This window comes from Pseudorasbora parva, chromosome 3 (assembly GCF_024679245.1).
Source record: "Pseudorasbora parva isolate DD20220531a chromosome 3, ASM2467924v1, whole genome shotgun sequence".
Taxonomy (NCBI): Eukaryota; Metazoa; Chordata; class Actinopteri; order Cypriniformes; family Gobionidae; genus Pseudorasbora; species Pseudorasbora parva.
The window spans coordinates 40,666,301-40,685,907 of record NC_090174.1 but is presented as its reverse complement, the minus strand read 5'-3'; the positions used below and the strand labels follow the sequence as shown (position 1 = coordinate 40,685,907).

The window sequence follows — 19,607 nt, the reverse complement described above, 5'->3', positions numbered from 1 at the left end:
AGATTGAGGATTTGGTTGGGGAGTACATTGATTAATCCAACGTGTTACAAGAGAAATGTTTCAAACAACTTCTTTGCAACAAAACCGACAATATATTATGTCAATATTTATCACTTTATTTAAGATTCACGTATCACACATATAATCACACTTTTTTGACATTATTGTTTGTGTGGGGAACCTCAACAAATTGAGTCCAAAGAATTATGGAAATTCCTAAAATAAAGTGAAACACCCTGAAAGTTATTGTATAATAATATGCACATCTCCACTGTGCAGCAGAACTGTCTCATGTTAAGGCCGAACTGTATAATTTCTCCTTTATTTATGGTACATATGACAGCTTGAAACAGCACTTTTCTTACTGTAACTTATTAGCCAACTCTACTACGATCCTGCTGCTGGTTTAACTTTCTGATCAGATTCCTGATCTTCATCTTCAATCTGCACAAGGCATAAATATAGCCATTCGAATCGGAGTCATATCAAAGTCACAAGCAGCATCACTGATTCATTCACATTCTATTAAGTATACTTTTTCAGTTAGTGCAATTCAACTGCAAAATGAATTTGTCTTTATATGCATGACATTGATTTTCAAAAGAATTTTATTAATCCGTGCACTACATATAAATGTAAATCACTGCTTAAATACAAAAACATTTTAACAATCAAGTAGTGTGCAATAAAACTGTCTTAGGGGGAGAAATACTATCGACGTCAGAAAAGAATAGTTAAATACAACAAAACTTTATAGTCACGTATAATAAAAATGTCATATGCAAACATAATCTATATATAAAGTTACAATTTCAATTAGAACTGGATCCTTATGTATCTTATCAGAAACAAACAAAAGCAAAGTCTGAACATGCTAATAAAAGCATATATACCTTGGAGGTTGTGTGTTTACAAGCACAAATGTACAAGTCAAGGGACAGTCTAATAGTAAAAGAGTACTTAATACTCTTCCATGATAAAACTCATAAAAACAAGTCGTAAAATAACTTTTTCAAGAGGAAGATCTAATTTCCGATGACAAAAATGAAAAGACAAAATCCCAACTGTTTGGCATTATAGCTGCCAAACAACATCTGAATTGTTATATCAGGTTTAATATCAGAACTCAGAACACAGAATTTGTATATTTACACATTTGGTTCAAAGGTGCTTGAGGTCTGCATCTATTATGAAGTCAGAGGAGTGTTACTAATGTTTTCAATGTTTTTTCTCCCTTCTTCCTTTGGTTGGGTAACATCCTATGTATTGCAGCTATCTTCATAAGAAGGTGGAGGTTCTGTCAAAAAAACATCTAATTAATCATCAGGTAACACTGAATGATCAATTAAAAATAATATGCATATAAATTCTACATTTTAAAGATTAAAATGTAAAAGTAAGACCTGTTTCACATTAAGATTTTATATGAAGTGATCCAAAGGCTGAATTGCATTGTATAACTAATAAACAAACTATTCAAATGTTTCAATTCAAAGAATTCCCCATACCATGCGGATATGCCGAACTCCTATAGTTTGGAGGCAAGCTTGCTGAAGAAGACATTTGATTCATGTTTGCGTCTTGAGGGCTGGAGGTTGAACTGATGGCCAGTGCTGATGGTCCGTTGGCGGTCTGTCTCTGTCTGAAGCTGAGTCCAGGGGCGTAGCTGAATGCATTAGGGGACACTGGAGCCTGGGAACCTGACTCATGCTGGGGACTCTTTATCATTTCCCCGTTGTAGTTAGCCACACCTGGGAGTTCAGGGTACAGTGCATCCGCTGGAGGTGCACTGGGGGACACGTAGGCGCTTCGAGGTCTAGGTTTGGGTGCAGTTTTTGGGGTCCTGCGTAATGGCAGACTGGGAAGGGCTGATTCAGCGGGAGCAGCAGCAGCAGCAGCAGCAGCAGGAGAAGGGGCAGTGGCAGGGGCAGTGGCAGGTGCAGGGGTGGGGTTGTTACGTGGGGCTGGCATGGGTGGAACCGGCCGGGAGGGGGAAGGTCGAGTCGGATCCACTGCGACGTTTCCAATGTAAATGGGAAGAATTAATGATGCATCTGGGTGTTTCAAATAGACCTGGAAAAGCAGAAACAAATGTCCAAATGAGTCACTGAGAGGAAGGAAGCAGGAAATACCAAATGTATTTTGCATAAACTTTGATAAAATGCATCTCTGATATGCATGTTGCCAGTGATTATGTACAGCCAGTTATTAAATGCTCAAAAATTGAGTAAAACACCTACAGGAGAGACTTACGACTGTACATTACATTACATTAACAATAATATGCATAACAAAAACTCACCTGAATGTAGTAGCAGATATGGATGAGGTTTCCTTCAGTCAGGGAGGACTGATGAAGTGTAGGTACAATTATCTTCTCTTTCCATACAGTTTTATTTCCGCCCTTAACTCCAGGTCCTTCTACCTCCGCTACTGCCCGCAAATCATAGGTTGGCTTCTTGGTATTATACGTTACTTTCTGAAATGAAAAGATGAGCAATATACAATATCATATCATGGTACTGACCAAAGATGTAACTGCATATTCAACCACAACCACTGATAAACCTATATCAGTCAACAACTAATCTGGAGGCAATGGAAGCACAGCCTATCAAAATTGAGGTGGAAAATGGGAGAAGGACGATATTTGTTAATAAAATTTCCAGTCATTCATTTCTTTTTGTCATAGAATGTGAATTTCTTGTTTGTAATTTCACTATTGTAACACCATAAAATATCACTGAAGTTAGAACCACCGCTGCTCTTCCCTGAACGTGCTGAGCCTGTTCAGAAAACTGCTAAGGCTAGTCTGAGAGGATAGATATGGGGAGGGGGTGGCAAATCCAGAGCCGATCACAATCAAGCAATTCACTTTCCGCAGTTCATTAAGTACTTTACAAAGAAAATTTACTAAAATATTCATAAGAAATAAAAAATATATAACCTGCATTACTGACAAGTTAGTGTAAAAATAAATACACAGCAGAGGGGACCCTATATCCCTTGGTATAACCAATCAATCAGTGTAGACACATATATTGTTTGATAATAGTTTGAACTGCTCACGCTGATAATGTACCAACTTTATTTATGGAGTGTAGAGATTCTAAATATTTGATCGATTTATCAATCGAGCAGCAGCTCCAAATTAAAGGAAGGAGGACATATAGACTACAGTAATCAGCTTCACTAAATGGCCAAACTTGTTCTTGAAATACAGACATTTAAATTCCTTCTTCAAGTGATAGGCTAGATGAGAAACAAATTATAATTAAACATTTCTTGCTGTAATTCTTGCTGTAAAGTTCCAATATCAAGAAACATTAATTATCATCAATGTTGGAAACCCAAAATTGAGAATTCTCATTAATTACTCTCCCTCATGTCGTTCCAAACCCGTAAGACCTTTGTTTATCCTTGGAACACAAATGAAGATATTTCTGAAGAAATCCGAGAGCTCTCTGACTCCTCCATAGAGAGCCATTTAATTCACACTTTCAAGGCCCAGAAAGTTAGTAAAGACATCGTTAAAATAGTCCTTGTGACTCCTGTGGTTCAACCTTAATTTTATGAAGCGATGAGAACTCTTTTGCGCAAAAAACAAAAATTATTCAATAATTTCTTCTAGTCTGTGTCAGACTCCTACGCTGTCAGAGAGCTCTCGGACTTCATCAAAAACATCTTAATTTGTGTTCCAAAGATGAGCGACTGTCTTGGGGGTTTGGAACACACTTTATTGAACTATTTGAGCTCACTGAAAACAGTTTGAAAACATAATGTAATGCAGCATTTTTTTTTTTTAAGATTGCCTTGTTTAATGTAATAATTAATGTCAGATTCATTAACCAGATCACTTGCAGCTTATGACAGCACAACAAAGTTAACAAGTTAGTGTCATCATACCTGCATTAGACTGGCAACCACATGGCCTGTGGACTTCTCAGATTTGTTTTCAATCTCAGCGGACACTTTAATGATCTGTCCAGCGATATATCCTCTCATGTCACTCTCGGCTTTCAGAATCACGGTCCCATTCTTCACAAGCATGTATGAGAAGTTCTTGGTTACAGAAGACGAGCTAGGTTCCTGCACAAAGCAAATAGTAATGTAAAATCACTGGCATTCGATAACAGAGCAGATAGTATGAATCATGTAGTATATAAGTAATCAAATTAAAATTGTATTCAAACTTGTAGCTGTTTTCTTTGGATGTCGGTGTTGTACACATACCTGAATACCAGGTACTTCATTCAGGTTGAGTGTGTTCAACACAGAGAATGGCTTCTCTATCTTGTAGTCTTTTGCAAAACGAGGCGTGTCTATGAAAGCCCGAACCCTGTATATAATCCGTCCATAAGGCCCTTCAAATGATGCTGGTGCAGCAGCTACAAAAGAACAATGAATTCATTTTGTGACTTCTCACAACTAAAGTTTGGGCATTTGCATTACAACAGTGTTCGTTTCAAGCAAAAGATTTAAAAGGGTGCATTTTGCATTAAGCTAAAATATTTTTAGCAAAAGGCTAAAAACCACAGAAACCACCGTTACAGCACGAGAAAGCACGTTTCACTAAGAATGCTATTGTTCTGCTAGGTGGAGCTGAAGAGTCTCAGATAAGAGAGGAACAGCAGATGGGGGTTTCAAATAGCAGCCGAGCAGCTTCAGACAATAAAAGCAGCGATAAACTAGATGGGCTAGCGGGTGTCTTAGGTTCACATTGTGAGAACAGTGAATTAAATGAACAAATATTAAGGAATCCAATTAAACCTCTAGCTGTGTGACATTTTACTGACATTATCAGAATTCCCAATTTACATCTTAATAAGCACCAGTATTCTGTGAAAAATGTAATATCTGCTCTTAGCTGGAAAGGGTGGGACTGCACAGGAAATACTTTCATGAAAAAAATCTCATGAATACATTATGGTCATCACATAATTGCTGCTTTAGTGATTTCATTGACCATAAACAAAATATCAGTTTGTTATATCTTATTTACACACTGTTCAAAAGTTGATTTTATTGAGGGGGGTGAAAGAAATGTATATTTAATCAAATGAATCTGGCTATTGGATTGATATTTCATATTTAATTATATTTATTTATGTTTGCACTATTCAATGGATGCATTAAATGTGTTAATAGAGACAGTAAAGACATGTATAATGTTACAAACGATTACCACTTCAAAAAAAATGTGGTTCTTTAAAACTTTCTATTCCTTAAAGAATTCAAAAACATTATCAGTTTTCAAAAAAATATTAAGCAGTAATATAAATATTATAACTGTTTTCAACTCTGATTAGAAGAAATGTTTAAGCACCAAATCAGTATATTAGAATGATTTGTGATACTGCTATTACAGGAATAAATTACATTTTTTAAATATATTAACATAGAAAACAGTTTTACTGGATTTTACTGAGACCCCAAACTTGTTTCAATGGTATACAATGGTAGTGCATGTTCATCCACCTACAAGACAAACCCCAGCAAATTCCTAAATTGGGTGACTCGCATTTATTAGGTAAGACATTGTTGTATATTTAGCTATACAACATTTTTTGTTGTTGTTCTGTTGCCGGGGTTAAATGTAAACGGTGGTTAACGAATCTCGGAGGAATGAGGAGCAACAGGTCAGTTCAATTACATAAAAGTGTGTCATACCTGGCAAGAGGAACTTGAAAGGAAAACTGTGCTCGCCCTCTTTCAGAGTGCCTGGGAAACAGATGGGGAGAATCTGTAAGGGATTTGAACAAGCATTCTGCCATTTAATGTGTTTAAAGCGAGACCATGACCCCAGTGTACCTTTATCTGCTATTGAGACTGAGCTGCTGAAGTACTGCTCCTCCTCTGTCCAGTCTGTGTCATTTGATTTGCTGGTCACTCCACAGAAGCCCTGGCAGTTCACTTTGATTTCTGATTATGAAATAAAGACATAGGTCAGTGAAAAGAAATGTGCCTACAACAATTTTAATGTGCTAAAACAGCATTTCAATTGACAAGAAATGCATCAGTGCTTGGGGTTATGTTGAAATAACCTGGTAACAGCTATTTGAAATGAGTAAATGATGACTGGAATTGTCTGGCCCCAAGATGAGAGGCTTGTTCCTTGACTGAGAACTTAGTTTGACCACACTTTGCCCTTTACTTTTACTAGCAGGATGTTGCATCAACAGATTCAGACTGCCATGGTAACAGACAAAAACACATACATTAAGTCAACGGGGGAGGTCTAGAATTGCAATGAGGTTAGCAAAATAATTTACTTCTAATTTCACAAGAAGTTTTTTGCAAGTTTCTCTCAAGTAATTTCTTCATTGGTTCATCTTCTTTCATTTCTTTTGCACTGAAAAATTTACCATGTAGCTTATTTTATTTTTTACTTAAAAAAAACACACAAAATGAATGCAGATTAGTATCATTCCTATTTTTCCATAATAGCCTACAATGTAATTGCTTACAGACTAATACATATTTTGTCTAGTTTACTGAAAATGTAAGTGAGATAACATACCTAATCTGAAATATCAAGGTACAAAAAAATGAACATGCGTATTAATACAGACACTTTATATGGGCATATTAGTCTTTATTTGTCCAATTATCTCTGATTCTATCTCTATCCTCACCCCTCCTTCTCTCTCACTGTCTCTCTGTCTACCCTCCAGACACACACTGAGTGCTAGTAAGCAGAGATGTAACCACAGATACAGAAGCAGCCATGAGACATAAGTCAGAAGAGACTCTAAGAAACTGGGTGAACAACAACATTTGAAATCTTGAGATTTTACGAGACTTCCTAAAGAGAATAGGAGTGCTACTAAATGAGTGCTCATTCAAGAATGATGTGGGAGGAAACTTTTTGTCAAAAAGCATATGTTATTAATGCACCTTTAAAGAGGGCAAAACCATTGCTTGGGTCAATAATAACTTTTTTTTGTTTTATTCAACAAACAAAATCAAAACAATAAACACTCAAACAGCTATTGTTTGAAATACAGTCTGCTGAATTCACTTATCCATGACGTTGTAATGGTGACTGCGTGCAATTTGTTATTCTTGCCGTCCTTGAAGCAGAATGTCAGCGAACCAGTTCGGTGAGTATTCTTGATCAACATCTCAGCTCAAACAAAAGACAAGCCCCAAACCACTGACATGACCATATGACTTCTAGCACTGACTGCATATCTGATACTGTTACTTTAGGGGGTTACAACTCTGCTTACTAGCGCTCACTGTTTTTTAATCTAATTTATATTGTACACGGTATTAAATGTTGATGATATTTAATATAGTGTACAGCACATTGGTCAACAATTGTTGGCTTTAGTGATGCTATATAAAATAAAGCAGTGTGGCCTGAGCTATTTTTTATTATTATTTTATTTGAATGATCATCTGATCTCAACTCAGTCTTTTTTCAGTCTTATCACATTTGCCTAGCCCACAGCAGTTCTAAAAACAAGGCACTCTTAATCATACTTCCTTGTTCACATTGATTGTTTTTTTGGTTTTTTTTACACAGGAAGAAACGATGGCCTGCACACATATATTATATATAATATTATATAAATACAAGTAGCTGCAGTTTTCGCTGGTTACTTTCATATTAGTTTTATGGATGTATAAACAAGTCAGGGCTGTACCATATCTGCATAATGTACAGTGAAAAACGCATTCAATATATGCACACTATATGCTTTTGAAACTGAACAGCAAGTAACAAAGCCGTGTACTTTTCAGATAGCTAGTTATTTATTTATAATACATGCTATTCTGCACATATACCATTACTACATAGTAATTCTTCTGTAATGCAATTTTGTATAATGTACAGTACAATTTTTATTTATTATTTACTGTTGTGCCAATGCACTTCTAACAGTAGACACATGAGAAGTAAACTATAAAGTCCTCAGTACAATTTATACACAGCAGAATGTGGTGTGCAATTAACAATTGGATTGTATACAGGTTTCCACTTACAGTACAGGACAAGACAGGACAAGATTTGATGGGCATTACCGCCCCTTGTCCTGTCCTGTATGTGTTTGTATAAGTGGAAACTTAATATCAAATTTACAATTTATCTTATTAATACTGCATAAAATGGCTTGACCAGCACAAATGACCAGTGCAAATGTCTAAGTCTGGGCAGAACAAATTACATCTACATTTTAAATTCCTTCGCATATATTGGTAAATCAGAGCACATTTTTACTGTCCTAATAAAATATTGCAGAGAAAAGCAATACTGAATGTGTTAGGCTTAGCTGTGTCAGGATATCAGACTTAAACATGAACAGGTGGGTGAAAAAATGCATAAAAGGTCTATACCATTATTTTTGTAACAAGCAGTCTGACCAGTAGGCTACTGCAGAAAACTAGTTAGAGAGTCCAGATTTGAAAATCTGCGTTGTTGAACCATTTTAAAGGATGGTTTCAGGTTTGAATGATTTGACTCGCTGCTATAAGCTTAAGGCATTAATATGCAAAGGCCGTTCGGAAAAACAATAAACATGGCGAAGCAGCTGCCCCTGAGAGTCTGCGACCATGTTTCTTTACACTAGTTTAGGTCCTAGTTTGACTAATTTTATTTAAACATAAGGCCTTCATATTATATTTTCTGTCACTACTTAACCTGATATCCAAGATTACAATTAGCTCATGTGACACGTTATCGAGAAACAGAGTAGCCTATAGATTATACACACTTCTCTTAAGGCTATAGCCTAGCCTTAAACATTATTGTCACTGCCTTTGAGTACCGTGTGTTTCTGTTTTTTACGGAAATTTAGGATAAATAATCAAATGAAAACGAAAGCGGGAAGATGTTTTGGTACCATTCCTAGTTTGTGTGTCAATAAAACATCCGCAGCAAGTTTCGCTCGAGTCGATACCAGTTTCAGTCCTCGATGCGCGAACTCACGAAGACAAAACCAATTAGTTAGATAAACTCGCGCGCGTCTAGGAAAACAGCCTGTAGGCTAACGTTCATATTTTATACACAAGTAAGACTCTTTAAAGTGTAAACTTGTTCAGAAACTTTTGACAAAACATCCAGTAATAACACAAAGAGTAGTTACGGTTTGCGCTCGTTGGTTTACCTACCTTTGCATAGTAAGGGCTGCGAAATTAAGATTTTCAGAGTTCCAGAGAGGGATTCGCCGGGGTTATAAACCGTTTTGTTGTTATTAAGAGTTATTTCGAATTCCTGAAGCTTTCCCATTCTGTTCTCTATCCACCCTGAACAGGTGGGTGAGCGAAACGGATTCACAAGGAATAAAGGAAATGCTCTACCTGTGGCTGTCGACGTGACGTAGCCTACCTGGTGACGTGACGTCACTAAGAGTTCTGCGGTTCTTACCAAAACACTGAGCCATTCTCCTGCTATGGTACTGGATGTTTCTGTGGAGATTTGCAGAACATTCTTTGGAATTCTAATACGCAATATGAAAAGAGTTATGAAAGCTGACCGGACTATGGGGGGATTTGAGTTAATTGTAACCATTCTTTTAATAACTCTTTCAAATGTAAATGGATAAAGTATTTTTTTCAGTAAAAAAAGATTCTACATTTCTTTGGAATTTCATTCACAGTTTATATATATATATATATATATATATATATATATATATATATATATATATATATATATATATATATATATATATATATATATATATTTAACTTTATCCTTTAAGTTTAGTATGTTGGTCCATAGTTATTTTATTTGGAAGAACAAAATATTAGATATTTAATAATTCTCTCTCTCTCTCTCTCTCTCTCTCTCTCTCTCTCTCTCTCTCTCTCTCTCTCTCTCTCTCTCTCTCTCTCTCTCTCTCTCTCTCTCTCTCTCTCTCTCTCTCTCTCTCTCTCTCTCTCTCTCTCTCTGTATTGTATTATCCATCAACATTGAGACAAACAGCTTCACTGTGTAAAATATCAGATTTTCTATTTATTTAGATTCACTCACATGCTATACAATTCCAAATATTTCTTCATAAATACATTTTTTATTTTCAATTACAATCAATTTATTATTACCACCATTATAAATATACCACTGAATAAGAGTTTCAGAGCTGCTTTGGATACAGTAGCCTAGTTATGTCCTAAAATATTACTTTTCAAAATATTGTAAAAAAAAAAAAAAATGTTTAATGCGTTTCCTGTTTAGGGCAGTTCAGTGCTGAGTTGTTAGCAGAACATTTCTTGCAGGGATAAAGAACTTCTCTGTTTACTAGCATGAGGTTAGGACAACCTTTCACTCACAGGAGTTCGCAGCAATTAAAAACCACAACCATCCAATCTATTCCAGATGAACAAAAGCAAGTCGCTCCCTACATTTTTTCCTCATTCGTGAAATCGTTTCACTTGGATATACGTTACAATAGGGATGAAAATATTATCATGAATTCTGTTTAACGCAGACTTTCAAATAAACCTTTTTTACAAGTAATACAAGTCTCTGAAGTTTCAGCTCAAAATACCCCACAGACAATTTATAATACCATGTTGTAAATGCCCATTTTTGAAAGGAACACTCAAAAAAATGATTCTAGCTGTTTGTTTATTTAAATAAAATAAGCTCAAACAACTAAAATCTTTTACTTAATTGCCATTTTACTCAATTTTATTATGTTAAATGAACTAAAATTTGTAAAATGTTAAGTTAAGCTAAACCATTTGTGTTGGGACTACATGGATCATTTATGTTGGGGCGGCAGTGGCTCAGTGGTTTATGTAGGTTGTCTACAAACCAGAAGGTTGGTGGTTCGATCCCCGGTTCCAGCAAGACACCCAACCCCAGCTGCTCCCGACGAGCTGGATGGCGCCTTACATGGCTGACATTGCCGTCGGTTTATGAATGGGTGAATGTGAGGCAAAAATGTAAAGCGCTTTGGATAAAAGCGCTATATAAATGCAGTCAATTTACCATGTTGCACTAACTGAACTGGGCAGTGTATTTCTAGTTCCCAGCATGCTTTGCATAGGGAATAAATCAGGAGAGTAAATGTTGAAATGAAGTGCTGTTTAAAGCTACACTTAATATAATATTTTCCCCCATCTAGTGGTGAAAAGGTATATGACCATCCAGTGAATATTAGTTTCTGTTCCTCTCATTTCCGATTTCGTTTTAACTCCTACGGTGGCCGATTTAGTCCAAGATTAACATGGCTTCCAGTTAGACCTCGTCCATGAGTACCATCGAGTGTTAAAACACGAAAGGCGAAGCTTGAATTTACGGGTATGTCCCTCTTTGGTTAATGTACTTTCAAGATGGAGGGTCAACATGGCAACCGGCATTCGAACCCCTCACCCGTATGTATTTTCAATGGCATATTATAAACTTACGAGAATACTTAATTACTCGAAAGAAGTAAATATACATTAATGAGCACATATATTTTTGAAAGAACTAAGTGTTTTAGCTAAGAATAAACTGAAAAAGTCACACAGTGTAGCTTTAATGTATTTTTTAGTAAAGGGAAAGACCTGTTAACGTTTGATGTTATATTTGACATTTAAAAGTTGTGTTATGTTGTGTTGATTTTTTTAGGTTACCATTATCGTGAAGTGTAGACCTTGTTGTTAGGCTATGCTGTTCACAATGACCTGTAACTGTGCTTAAGCAAGTGACGAGAAATGCTCAAGTGTTGTTGACTAGTAGTTTTTATAGAAATAAAGAACATAAATTAATGTGACACAGTTCCCATAGACAAAATATGGTCATCAATTCTATCCATTTTTATCCTACTTCTAGTTGGAACATGATCATTTTTTGTAGTTTTAACGAAATTATTTTAAGTTCATACAACAAGATGCAACAAATTATTTCAAACCAAGTTGATTTTGTTGGAAAAGCATAATTCAATTTCATGGATAAGCTTCCCTTAATTTAAACATGTTTATTCAACAGTTTGTTTTTTTGAGTGAAGGAAAAACCTGCTGTTTTCGATCAGGTATCTTTAAATGCAAATGAGCTGCTGCTCCCCCCACCCCGCTTTCCAGTCAGAGGGCAGAGCCTACAGCTTGTGCCTCCGATAATCTTCCAAAACTTACAAAACATCTGTTTGGCTTTGATTGTCATCTCTATTGTGGCCATGGGCACAAGACATTGCAGTTCTTCATTATCATGAAAGTTTATTATTATCTGTATGCATTTTAAAGCCATATCAGTCTAAACTTTTGACGCATGGTTTTCTGAGTGCACTCACCCCGAAGCATGCATGCGCACAGAAAGCTGGATGTCAGATGGAACAACGTGTGAGTATTTAATTAAGTTCTCTCTCATGTGTTATTCCACTTAAAATGTAAAATACTCAAGTTTATGTCAAAAACACACAAAGTTCAAATAAACACAGTTGGTTATGTCTGTGAATGTAAACAGCAAGTAAAGAAATTGCATGCATATTAGATCTGTGTATTAAAGTGGAAGCAGCGTAACAGTACCTACTGCTATATATAATGTTAATATGAATCACACAACATAAGAAAAAGAGAAAAGCACTCGTGACTGAATAACTTAATAGCTTTAATAAAAATACATTCTTTCTTGAATGCTGCTGTTAAATGCTCTGGCGAAGAGATAAACACGGCAGACTGTGTACAGCTTACACACCACGGGGTCTATGCTAATAGGGCAGAGTTCATCAGCAGTTGTGGGCGTGACCTAATGTGACGTCACAAAGCTACAATCTGCAAGTCTTGTTCTAAAACACTGCTTATGATTTATGGGGATTAAATAAAAAATAAATGGGTAGATGTTTACTATTATAGGGTGTAGGGCTGTGCGATTTTGAAGAAAAATGCGATATCTTGTTAAAAACTGCGATATTCGATATGCCATACGATATTGCAATTAGTGTGTAAAATCTATTTAAATTATATTTTTAAAAAATATTTAAAAACTGAGAATAAAACCATTTGTGTTTCACATTCTTTCTGGGAAAAGAAATTATCACTACAACTTCTGAAAGTGACCAGCAAGGTTGTAGAAAAAAATTGTCACAAATTGTTCACGTTTCGGTGTGTGTGTGTGTGTGTGTGTGTGTGTGTGTGTGTGTGTGTGTGTGTGTGTGTGTGTGTGTGTGTGTGTGTGTGTGTGTGTGTGTGTCAGCACGAGACTCCAAATGATTGTTTTTCGCAACTTATTGCATTTAATAACTGTTTTTAACGTTAAGCAAGTCACATAAGTAACAGTAATGTGCCCAGTCTATTCTCTGCCCAATATGGGACCTTAAACGTACACTTTTCACAATGTTGATGTAGCCTATTAAAATCATTCAGATATTGCGAGCCATTGCGATATGCATATTGCGATATGTACATTTGCGATATTTCGATAATTTCAATATATTGCACAGCCCTGATAGGGTGGTTGTGTATACATCCTGCCTACACACATTTACACAAAGGTGTTTTTGCATAATAGGTCCCCTTTAAAATGCCCTAAGAGACAGTTAAAACTACATTTTTGTTCGCACTTTGACTAAGTGTTTCTGATTCAATTTGCTTTTCGACATTGCGTTTAACCCCTATTACCCTAAGAGAGCTCCTGAATGCTTTAATAAAATTTTGTGATCCAAAAAAGTAGATTAGGGGATCCAAGCAGCAGTTGATTCCTGCCAGTACATAGCATGCATAATATGCCGTTTGCAACTGCAACAGAAGACTGCATCTTTCAGGGTGATATTTTTTCACGATTACCCCGATGGTCCGAACAACATTGAGAGGAAGAAAGCAAAGGCTAAATATGACCAGACATATCCCTATCATCCTCAAGGATTTAGTCTTGACCGATTGGCCCTGAACAGAACTGATGTTAATGCGGGTCACTGACCTCGCCAGTCGACTGTAGCAAAACACTGATATAATTAATGGTAAAATACACCAAAAGAAAAATATCACAAAGTTAATAATAAAGTAAGAATCTGTCAATGTCGTCTGATGAATAGTAAGACACTGCCCATGATTTTTCTCAGTGGTTACAGGAAGCAGCCATCCATAGACAATGCCCATTATTATCAGAAAACACCAAATCCCAGCACACAGCTTCTTCACGAAAGTCGTCCTTTTCATCAACGAGGAGCGGTTGTAGTGAACCACGGTCAAGTAGCGATGAACACTAATGAGTGTGAGGAAGATCACACTGCCATTGAAGTGGATGCTGAGCACGGCAATCTTCAGCTGGCAGACGAAATTCCCAAAAATCCAGTTGCTATTCATGGCGAAGTACACTGCCATTAGTGGGGTGAGTGGAGTAATGATGGTGTCGGATATAGCCAGATTGAACTGCAGAACAGCTCCAGAGTTCCATTTGTGAATGCGACAGGTGAAGACCCACAGGCTGAATCCGTTGAGCAGGAGGCCCAGCAGATAGACGAGACAGAGGATCACAGCCAGAGACATGTGCTGAGGCTCAGGAGGACATGCGTCATGGCTCGCATTGATGCCACTTACCAAACTGACTGAATCTGAGGTGTTCATCACTGCGCAGGGAAAAAAGTGTTATTGTGAACATATTTTGTGTAGGGATATAGCACATGAATAAACGTACAAATGCCCTGCACATCCAAATATATTGTTGCAGTGAATGCTAATGAATCACCAGAGCACATTATAATTTTTTCTTAATGTCTAAATGGGATTTTTTTAAATATATGTGAGCACACGACTGACTAACTAATTATGTATATACCTCTTCATGAATATCAAGCTACAAAGCACTTACCAGATCATGCAACACTCCCCTCAAACCTACAGAGTTGACAATATGAAAGCAAATGACTTGGACATTTCAATATCAGTGTACGTGACAAAAAGGAACCAAGACAGGATTTCCTTTTATTAGTCAGCAGACATTAACCCCAACCCCACCCGTGGCATTCTAATTTAAAGTAAACACTTTAAATATATATATATGGCTATTTTTTTCCATCTTACTATTCTAATGTTGTGGTCCCACTTTATATTAGGTGGCCTTAACTACTATGTATAAGTACAATGTACTTACACTGTAAAAAAAAAAAAAAAAATTGTCTCGAATTGAAAATGTTATAGTGACTGATAACATCTAAAAAAAAATAGTTGGCCGATTTGAAAATCTGTGAATTGATGCAACTTAATTGACAGAAATGCAATTCGGCCAACCGAAAAATTTAGAATGCAGTCAGTCGCTTGAAAATTTTCAATTGGAGACCTGAATATTTTTACAGTGTATTGTGTTCATATTGTCAAACATGTACCGGTATGTACACAATAAGTGGATTTTTTATCAAATTATATACAAAATGTTAGTGCATAGTAGTTAAGGCTACCTAAAATAAAGTGGGTCCAGTGTGGCTATATTGAATGGCAAGGAAGACAAAACAGATAATACAATTTTATAAGCTGCACTTAATCATTAGCTATCATATCATAAGCATTAAATTACATAAAAAATAATAAGAATATATATGAAATTTCACTGCAATTTAAAACAAATCAGAATTCAATACAAAATGCATACATACTGCATATTACATATACATGATATCAGCAATGTAACTTTTCCATCCACTAGAGGGCGCCTATTCAAAACAAAGTAGTTTGATGACCAAGTTTGAGCCAGCATCTTGGGACCATCACAACCAGTGGGAAAGAATCAGGATAGGACTCGGGCAGAAATCATGTTCATGGATGCATTTATTAACGTTACTGTAGTATGAAGCAGAGCAGGGGTGAGTGCTGTGGAGCTGAACGAGGTCGCTGGATTGCTAATGAGAGACGAGCGCGACACGGCTCGCGAGCAGCGGGACTTTTATTATGCCACAGCCGTCGGCGCCATTTCAGCTTTTCCGGTCATGAGTATGAGGTAACGCAGCTCTGTTTACCATATCAGATACATTTGAGTGTGTTGAAAATTATGTTATGATGTTTCTCTTTGTGTTTGCTCAGTGGCTGCTATGACACTTGTTGCACATTGCTGTAAGAGTAAAGCGTTTCTAGGGAAACCAAGGGTGTACCACAGATATGAGGCAATTGACTGGCTACTCCTTTAGGCTCACACATTCAGGTTCATTGGTTAAAATAGCAATTTTCTTATGATTTACAAAAAGCTATAAACATTACTCAACTGAACCAAATATATAAAACTGGCCTAGTGGTTTTTAGATATTTTACTGAAATAGTTTTACATAGTACACATTTAAGAGCATTTCCTTGCTATCTGAGGTACTGTTCTTGCTAACATGAGGTCAGTCTTATAAAGATTCATCATTCCTCGTTGAAAGCCTCACACCTATTCTACTAAGAGATAGATGAACATTTTCAGTGAATTTCTGAGAACTGAAACAATATATAACAGGATCTAGACAGCAGTTGACTCCAGCCACAATCCATGACACATAATATGCAGTCTCTATTTCTAAAAGTAGGCTGCATTTGTGAGGGAAGAATTTCTTGACCACAAGACCCACACTGCGCACTACATTCATAGGCATGAAATAAACAACAAATGTTGCCAGACAAACAGCCACCATTTTACGTGATTTGTTCTTAATTGCTTGTCCGTTGTCGTGGCTAGTGTCGAGAAGGGACATCGAGCGCACGAGAAGACTGTAGCAGATTGCAGAAACAATGAATGCTAAAAGTAATACAGGAACGAGGAAAGTGAAGTTTATGATTAAATAAAGGTCAATATATTGTCCTTGGTGAATGCTGAGACATAAAGTGTGATTGTTCACAGTGCTCGTGTCTACAATAGTGGCGAATGCAGCTCCCATAATCAATACAAAAAGCCAAACTCCAACACAGAGTTTCTGGACAAAGTCCTTTTGATTCATGTATGAGTCTCGATTGTAGCGCACCACGGCCACATAACGGTGAATGCTAATTAGAGAGAGAAATAGAATACTGCTGTAGATGTGAAAGGTTATTACAGCTATTTTAAGCCGGCAGAGAGCTTTCCCAAAAAACCAGTTAGCAGAATGATAATATACTGCCATAAATGGTCCCATAGGACATACTATGACATCACTGACAGCTAGATGAAATTGAAGAACTGTGCCAGATTTCCACACTGGTGTCCTGCATGTGAACACCCACAGACTGAAGACATTGAGCAGGAGTCCCACCGAGAAGGTCAGACAAATGAGCACAGAGATGGAGATGTGCTGGGGCTTTATTGGACAAAAGCCTGCGATGTCACCACTGGTGGCATTCCCTAAAGACATGGAGGAGAACTCTGTGCTGCTCATCTGTAAGAAAGAGATGACGAAAATAGAAATGGCAGGTTACACTTTATTTTAAGGTGTCATTGTTATAGTGGGTCTGGTTTAGATCTAGTTGGGTGTAATTATGAACATAATATACTGTTGTTACTATGGTAAGTACATAGTATGTAATTTGTAACAAGGACACTTTAAAATAAAGTATAACCAAATGGGATTATTAATATCATTATTAAAAAGCATTATGGTTACAATAAAGAAATATAACAGATGAAAGGTTAGACTTGAATTGGTTGTACATATAGATGACCACAGATGCTAGCTGAATATAAAAAAAATTTGTTTGATTTATTTATATTGCCATTTCTATGTATATTAAGGGATGATTTGTATCAGCAATACATATTATAACATTCTTGCAATTTAGGCCTGCATATAATTCATTTAAATTCAGTTAGTCGACTAAATTGTCAAAAAGCATACATTTATGCACTGTAAGAAAAATATTGCTCCAATTCAAAAAAAATTCTAGTGACCGATCACATCCACATTTTTCAGTTGGCCGAATTGAAATTCTGTGAATTGATGCAATTTAATTCACAGAAAATCAATTCGGCTAACTGAACAATTTAAATGTGATCGGTCACTTGAAAAATTTCAATTGGAGAACTGAATTTTTTTTACAGTGTATACATTCTAAAAAATGCTGGGTGTAAAACAACCCAAGTTGGGTTGAAAATAAACAAACCCAGAAATTTGGTTGTTGTAATGGGTCCATTCACTGGGTTCAAACAACCAAATTTCTGGGTTTGTCCATTTCCAACTCAACTTGGGTTGTTTTTAACCCAGCATTTTTTAAGAGTGTAGTTAATTTAAATAAATGACAACTTTGTTTTAATAATCTAATCATATAAAATAGTAAAAGAGCAACTAGCACCCAAATAGCACTATAAAATACCTATATAGCCCATACCAAAATGTTGCAAAGATTCAAGAACACACAATTTTGTTACCTTTGAATCCATCAGAGAGAAGCCTGGATATCTTGATGGGTTATACTTCTGCGTGGCATTATATATGCCAAGTGAAGACTTCCTGTAATAATTTAAAATTATATTTCCTTTTGATCACACAATGATCAAGTGTTTTGATACTATCTTTAAATTATGTGTCACCACTTGCAAGGTAGGTGTAAGCAAACTTGACTTTTCAACTGCTAACTTGTTAAGAGCATGCAGTGGGGTTGCATCTTGTCACTTTGTATTTGGCTGCAGTAACAGTGAAAGACAGAAGATATGTAATATATAATTAATATATAGATTATTTTTTGTTGGTATTAATCGCACAACAAAGATGAATAATGTAAATCATCTTTAATAACAAAAGCTCAGTAGATAAGGGAGATAACACAACATAGTACTAAAGAGAACGGACAGAGAATGAACAAACAAATGGTACTAGTGGTGAGCCAATTAATGAGGCAACAGTTGCATAACATATAGATAATCATTTAATGCAAACTTTGTCTGATTTAGATAGCATCTATAATTTCTTTGCACTTTTTTTTTATTTTTTATTTGACATTCTGCATGACTGCAACGGAAGTGATTTGCTACATGCCACCCACAAATCCCAGAAGTGAGAAGTGAATGCCCACAAAATAGAACAAAAATCCCCATACACAACGGATTCCATTCTAAACAGTTAGTTGCCAACTGTAATTTATTTTATAGAAAGTATAAAAATGTCCTCTGGGGTTTATAGTCCTTAACATCAGACATCAGCATATATTATTTGTCAGACTGGTATGAGCTTGTTAACATTAATTTTAAATCAATGGCCATTGTTAAAATTTTATCATCACATTGAACAGAGTAGTGTGAAAAAAATATCACCACAGTGCTATTGTTATATGTTTACTTTGACATTTTTGGACTTTTATGTTATGCCACTTTCCAGGCAACCCTTAACCCGTGTTTACCAACCTACTACACTTAAAAGTGCACTGGAACGGCAGTCAAACCCGTGACTTCCCATCCGTGAACTCGCGATGCACTCCCAACCATGCACTCTGACGTCACATGGCTCGCGAAACAACAATGGCAGCCCCTATGGATATACAAATAATGTAAAATAAAAGCTATAACCGCTTCTCTTGCCTTATGGCCCATTTTTTTCTCTTCCGTTTCCCTCAAAGTAAGGAGTAAGCACCTCTGGCAATAGAAATATTGTAAATTAGCACAAAGCCCGTACGGTTCGCCATGTTTTGTTTATATCTAGCTACCACAATTCCTTGTGCTCAGGCAGTTTGGTGTGACTTTGCTCTAAAAGGCTACAAAGTGGTTTGAAGTCATAACTTCATTTCTCAAAAACCTGCCTGGAACG

The 19,607-nt window shown here is 36.3% G+C and overlaps 3 protein-coding genes across 3 annotated transcripts; all 3 read right to left on the bottom strand.

Annotated features, from left to right (window-relative positions):
* Positions 1-597: 597 nt before the first annotated feature.
* arrdc1a (arrestin domain containing 1a) lies at positions 598-9,314 on the bottom strand. The gene is made up of 8 exons (XM_067438878.1): positions 9,118-9,314; positions 5,812-5,922; positions 5,671-5,721; positions 4,234-4,388; positions 3,907-4,089; positions 2,303-2,479; positions 1,509-2,073; positions 598-1,297 (listed from the first exon to the last, which is right to left on the bottom strand). The coding sequence occupies exons 1-8, from the start codon at positions 9,233-9,235 to the stop codon at positions 1,260-1,262; spliced, it is 1,398 nt and encodes a 465-aa protein (XP_067294979.1). The 5' UTR covers positions 9,236-9,314; the 3' UTR covers positions 598-1,259.
* Positions 9,315-13,091: 3,777 nt separating this feature from the next.
* Positions 13,092-14,819, bottom strand: LOC137071953 (P2Y purinoceptor 4-like). The gene is made up of 2 exons (XM_067440171.1): positions 14,744-14,819; positions 13,092-14,501 (listed from the first exon to the last, which is right to left on the bottom strand). Exon 2 carries the CDS (start codon positions 14,497-14,499, stop codon positions 13,462-13,464), a length of 1,038 nt encoding a protein of 345 aa, XP_067296272.1. The 5' UTR covers positions 14,500-14,501; positions 14,744-14,819; the 3' UTR covers positions 13,092-13,461.
* A 1,434-nt stretch (positions 14,820-16,253) lies between these two features.
* Positions 16,254-19,298, bottom strand: LOC137071643 (P2Y purinoceptor 4-like). Its single transcript, XM_067439824.1, has 3 exons — positions 19,208-19,298; positions 18,236-18,317; positions 16,254-17,249 (listed from the first exon to the last, which is right to left on the bottom strand). Exons 2-3 carry the CDS (start codon positions 18,245-18,247, stop codon positions 16,254-16,256), a joined length of 1,008 nt encoding a protein of 335 aa, XP_067295925.1. The 5' UTR covers positions 18,248-18,317; positions 19,208-19,298.
* Between the last annotated feature and the right edge of the window lie 309 nt (positions 19,299-19,607).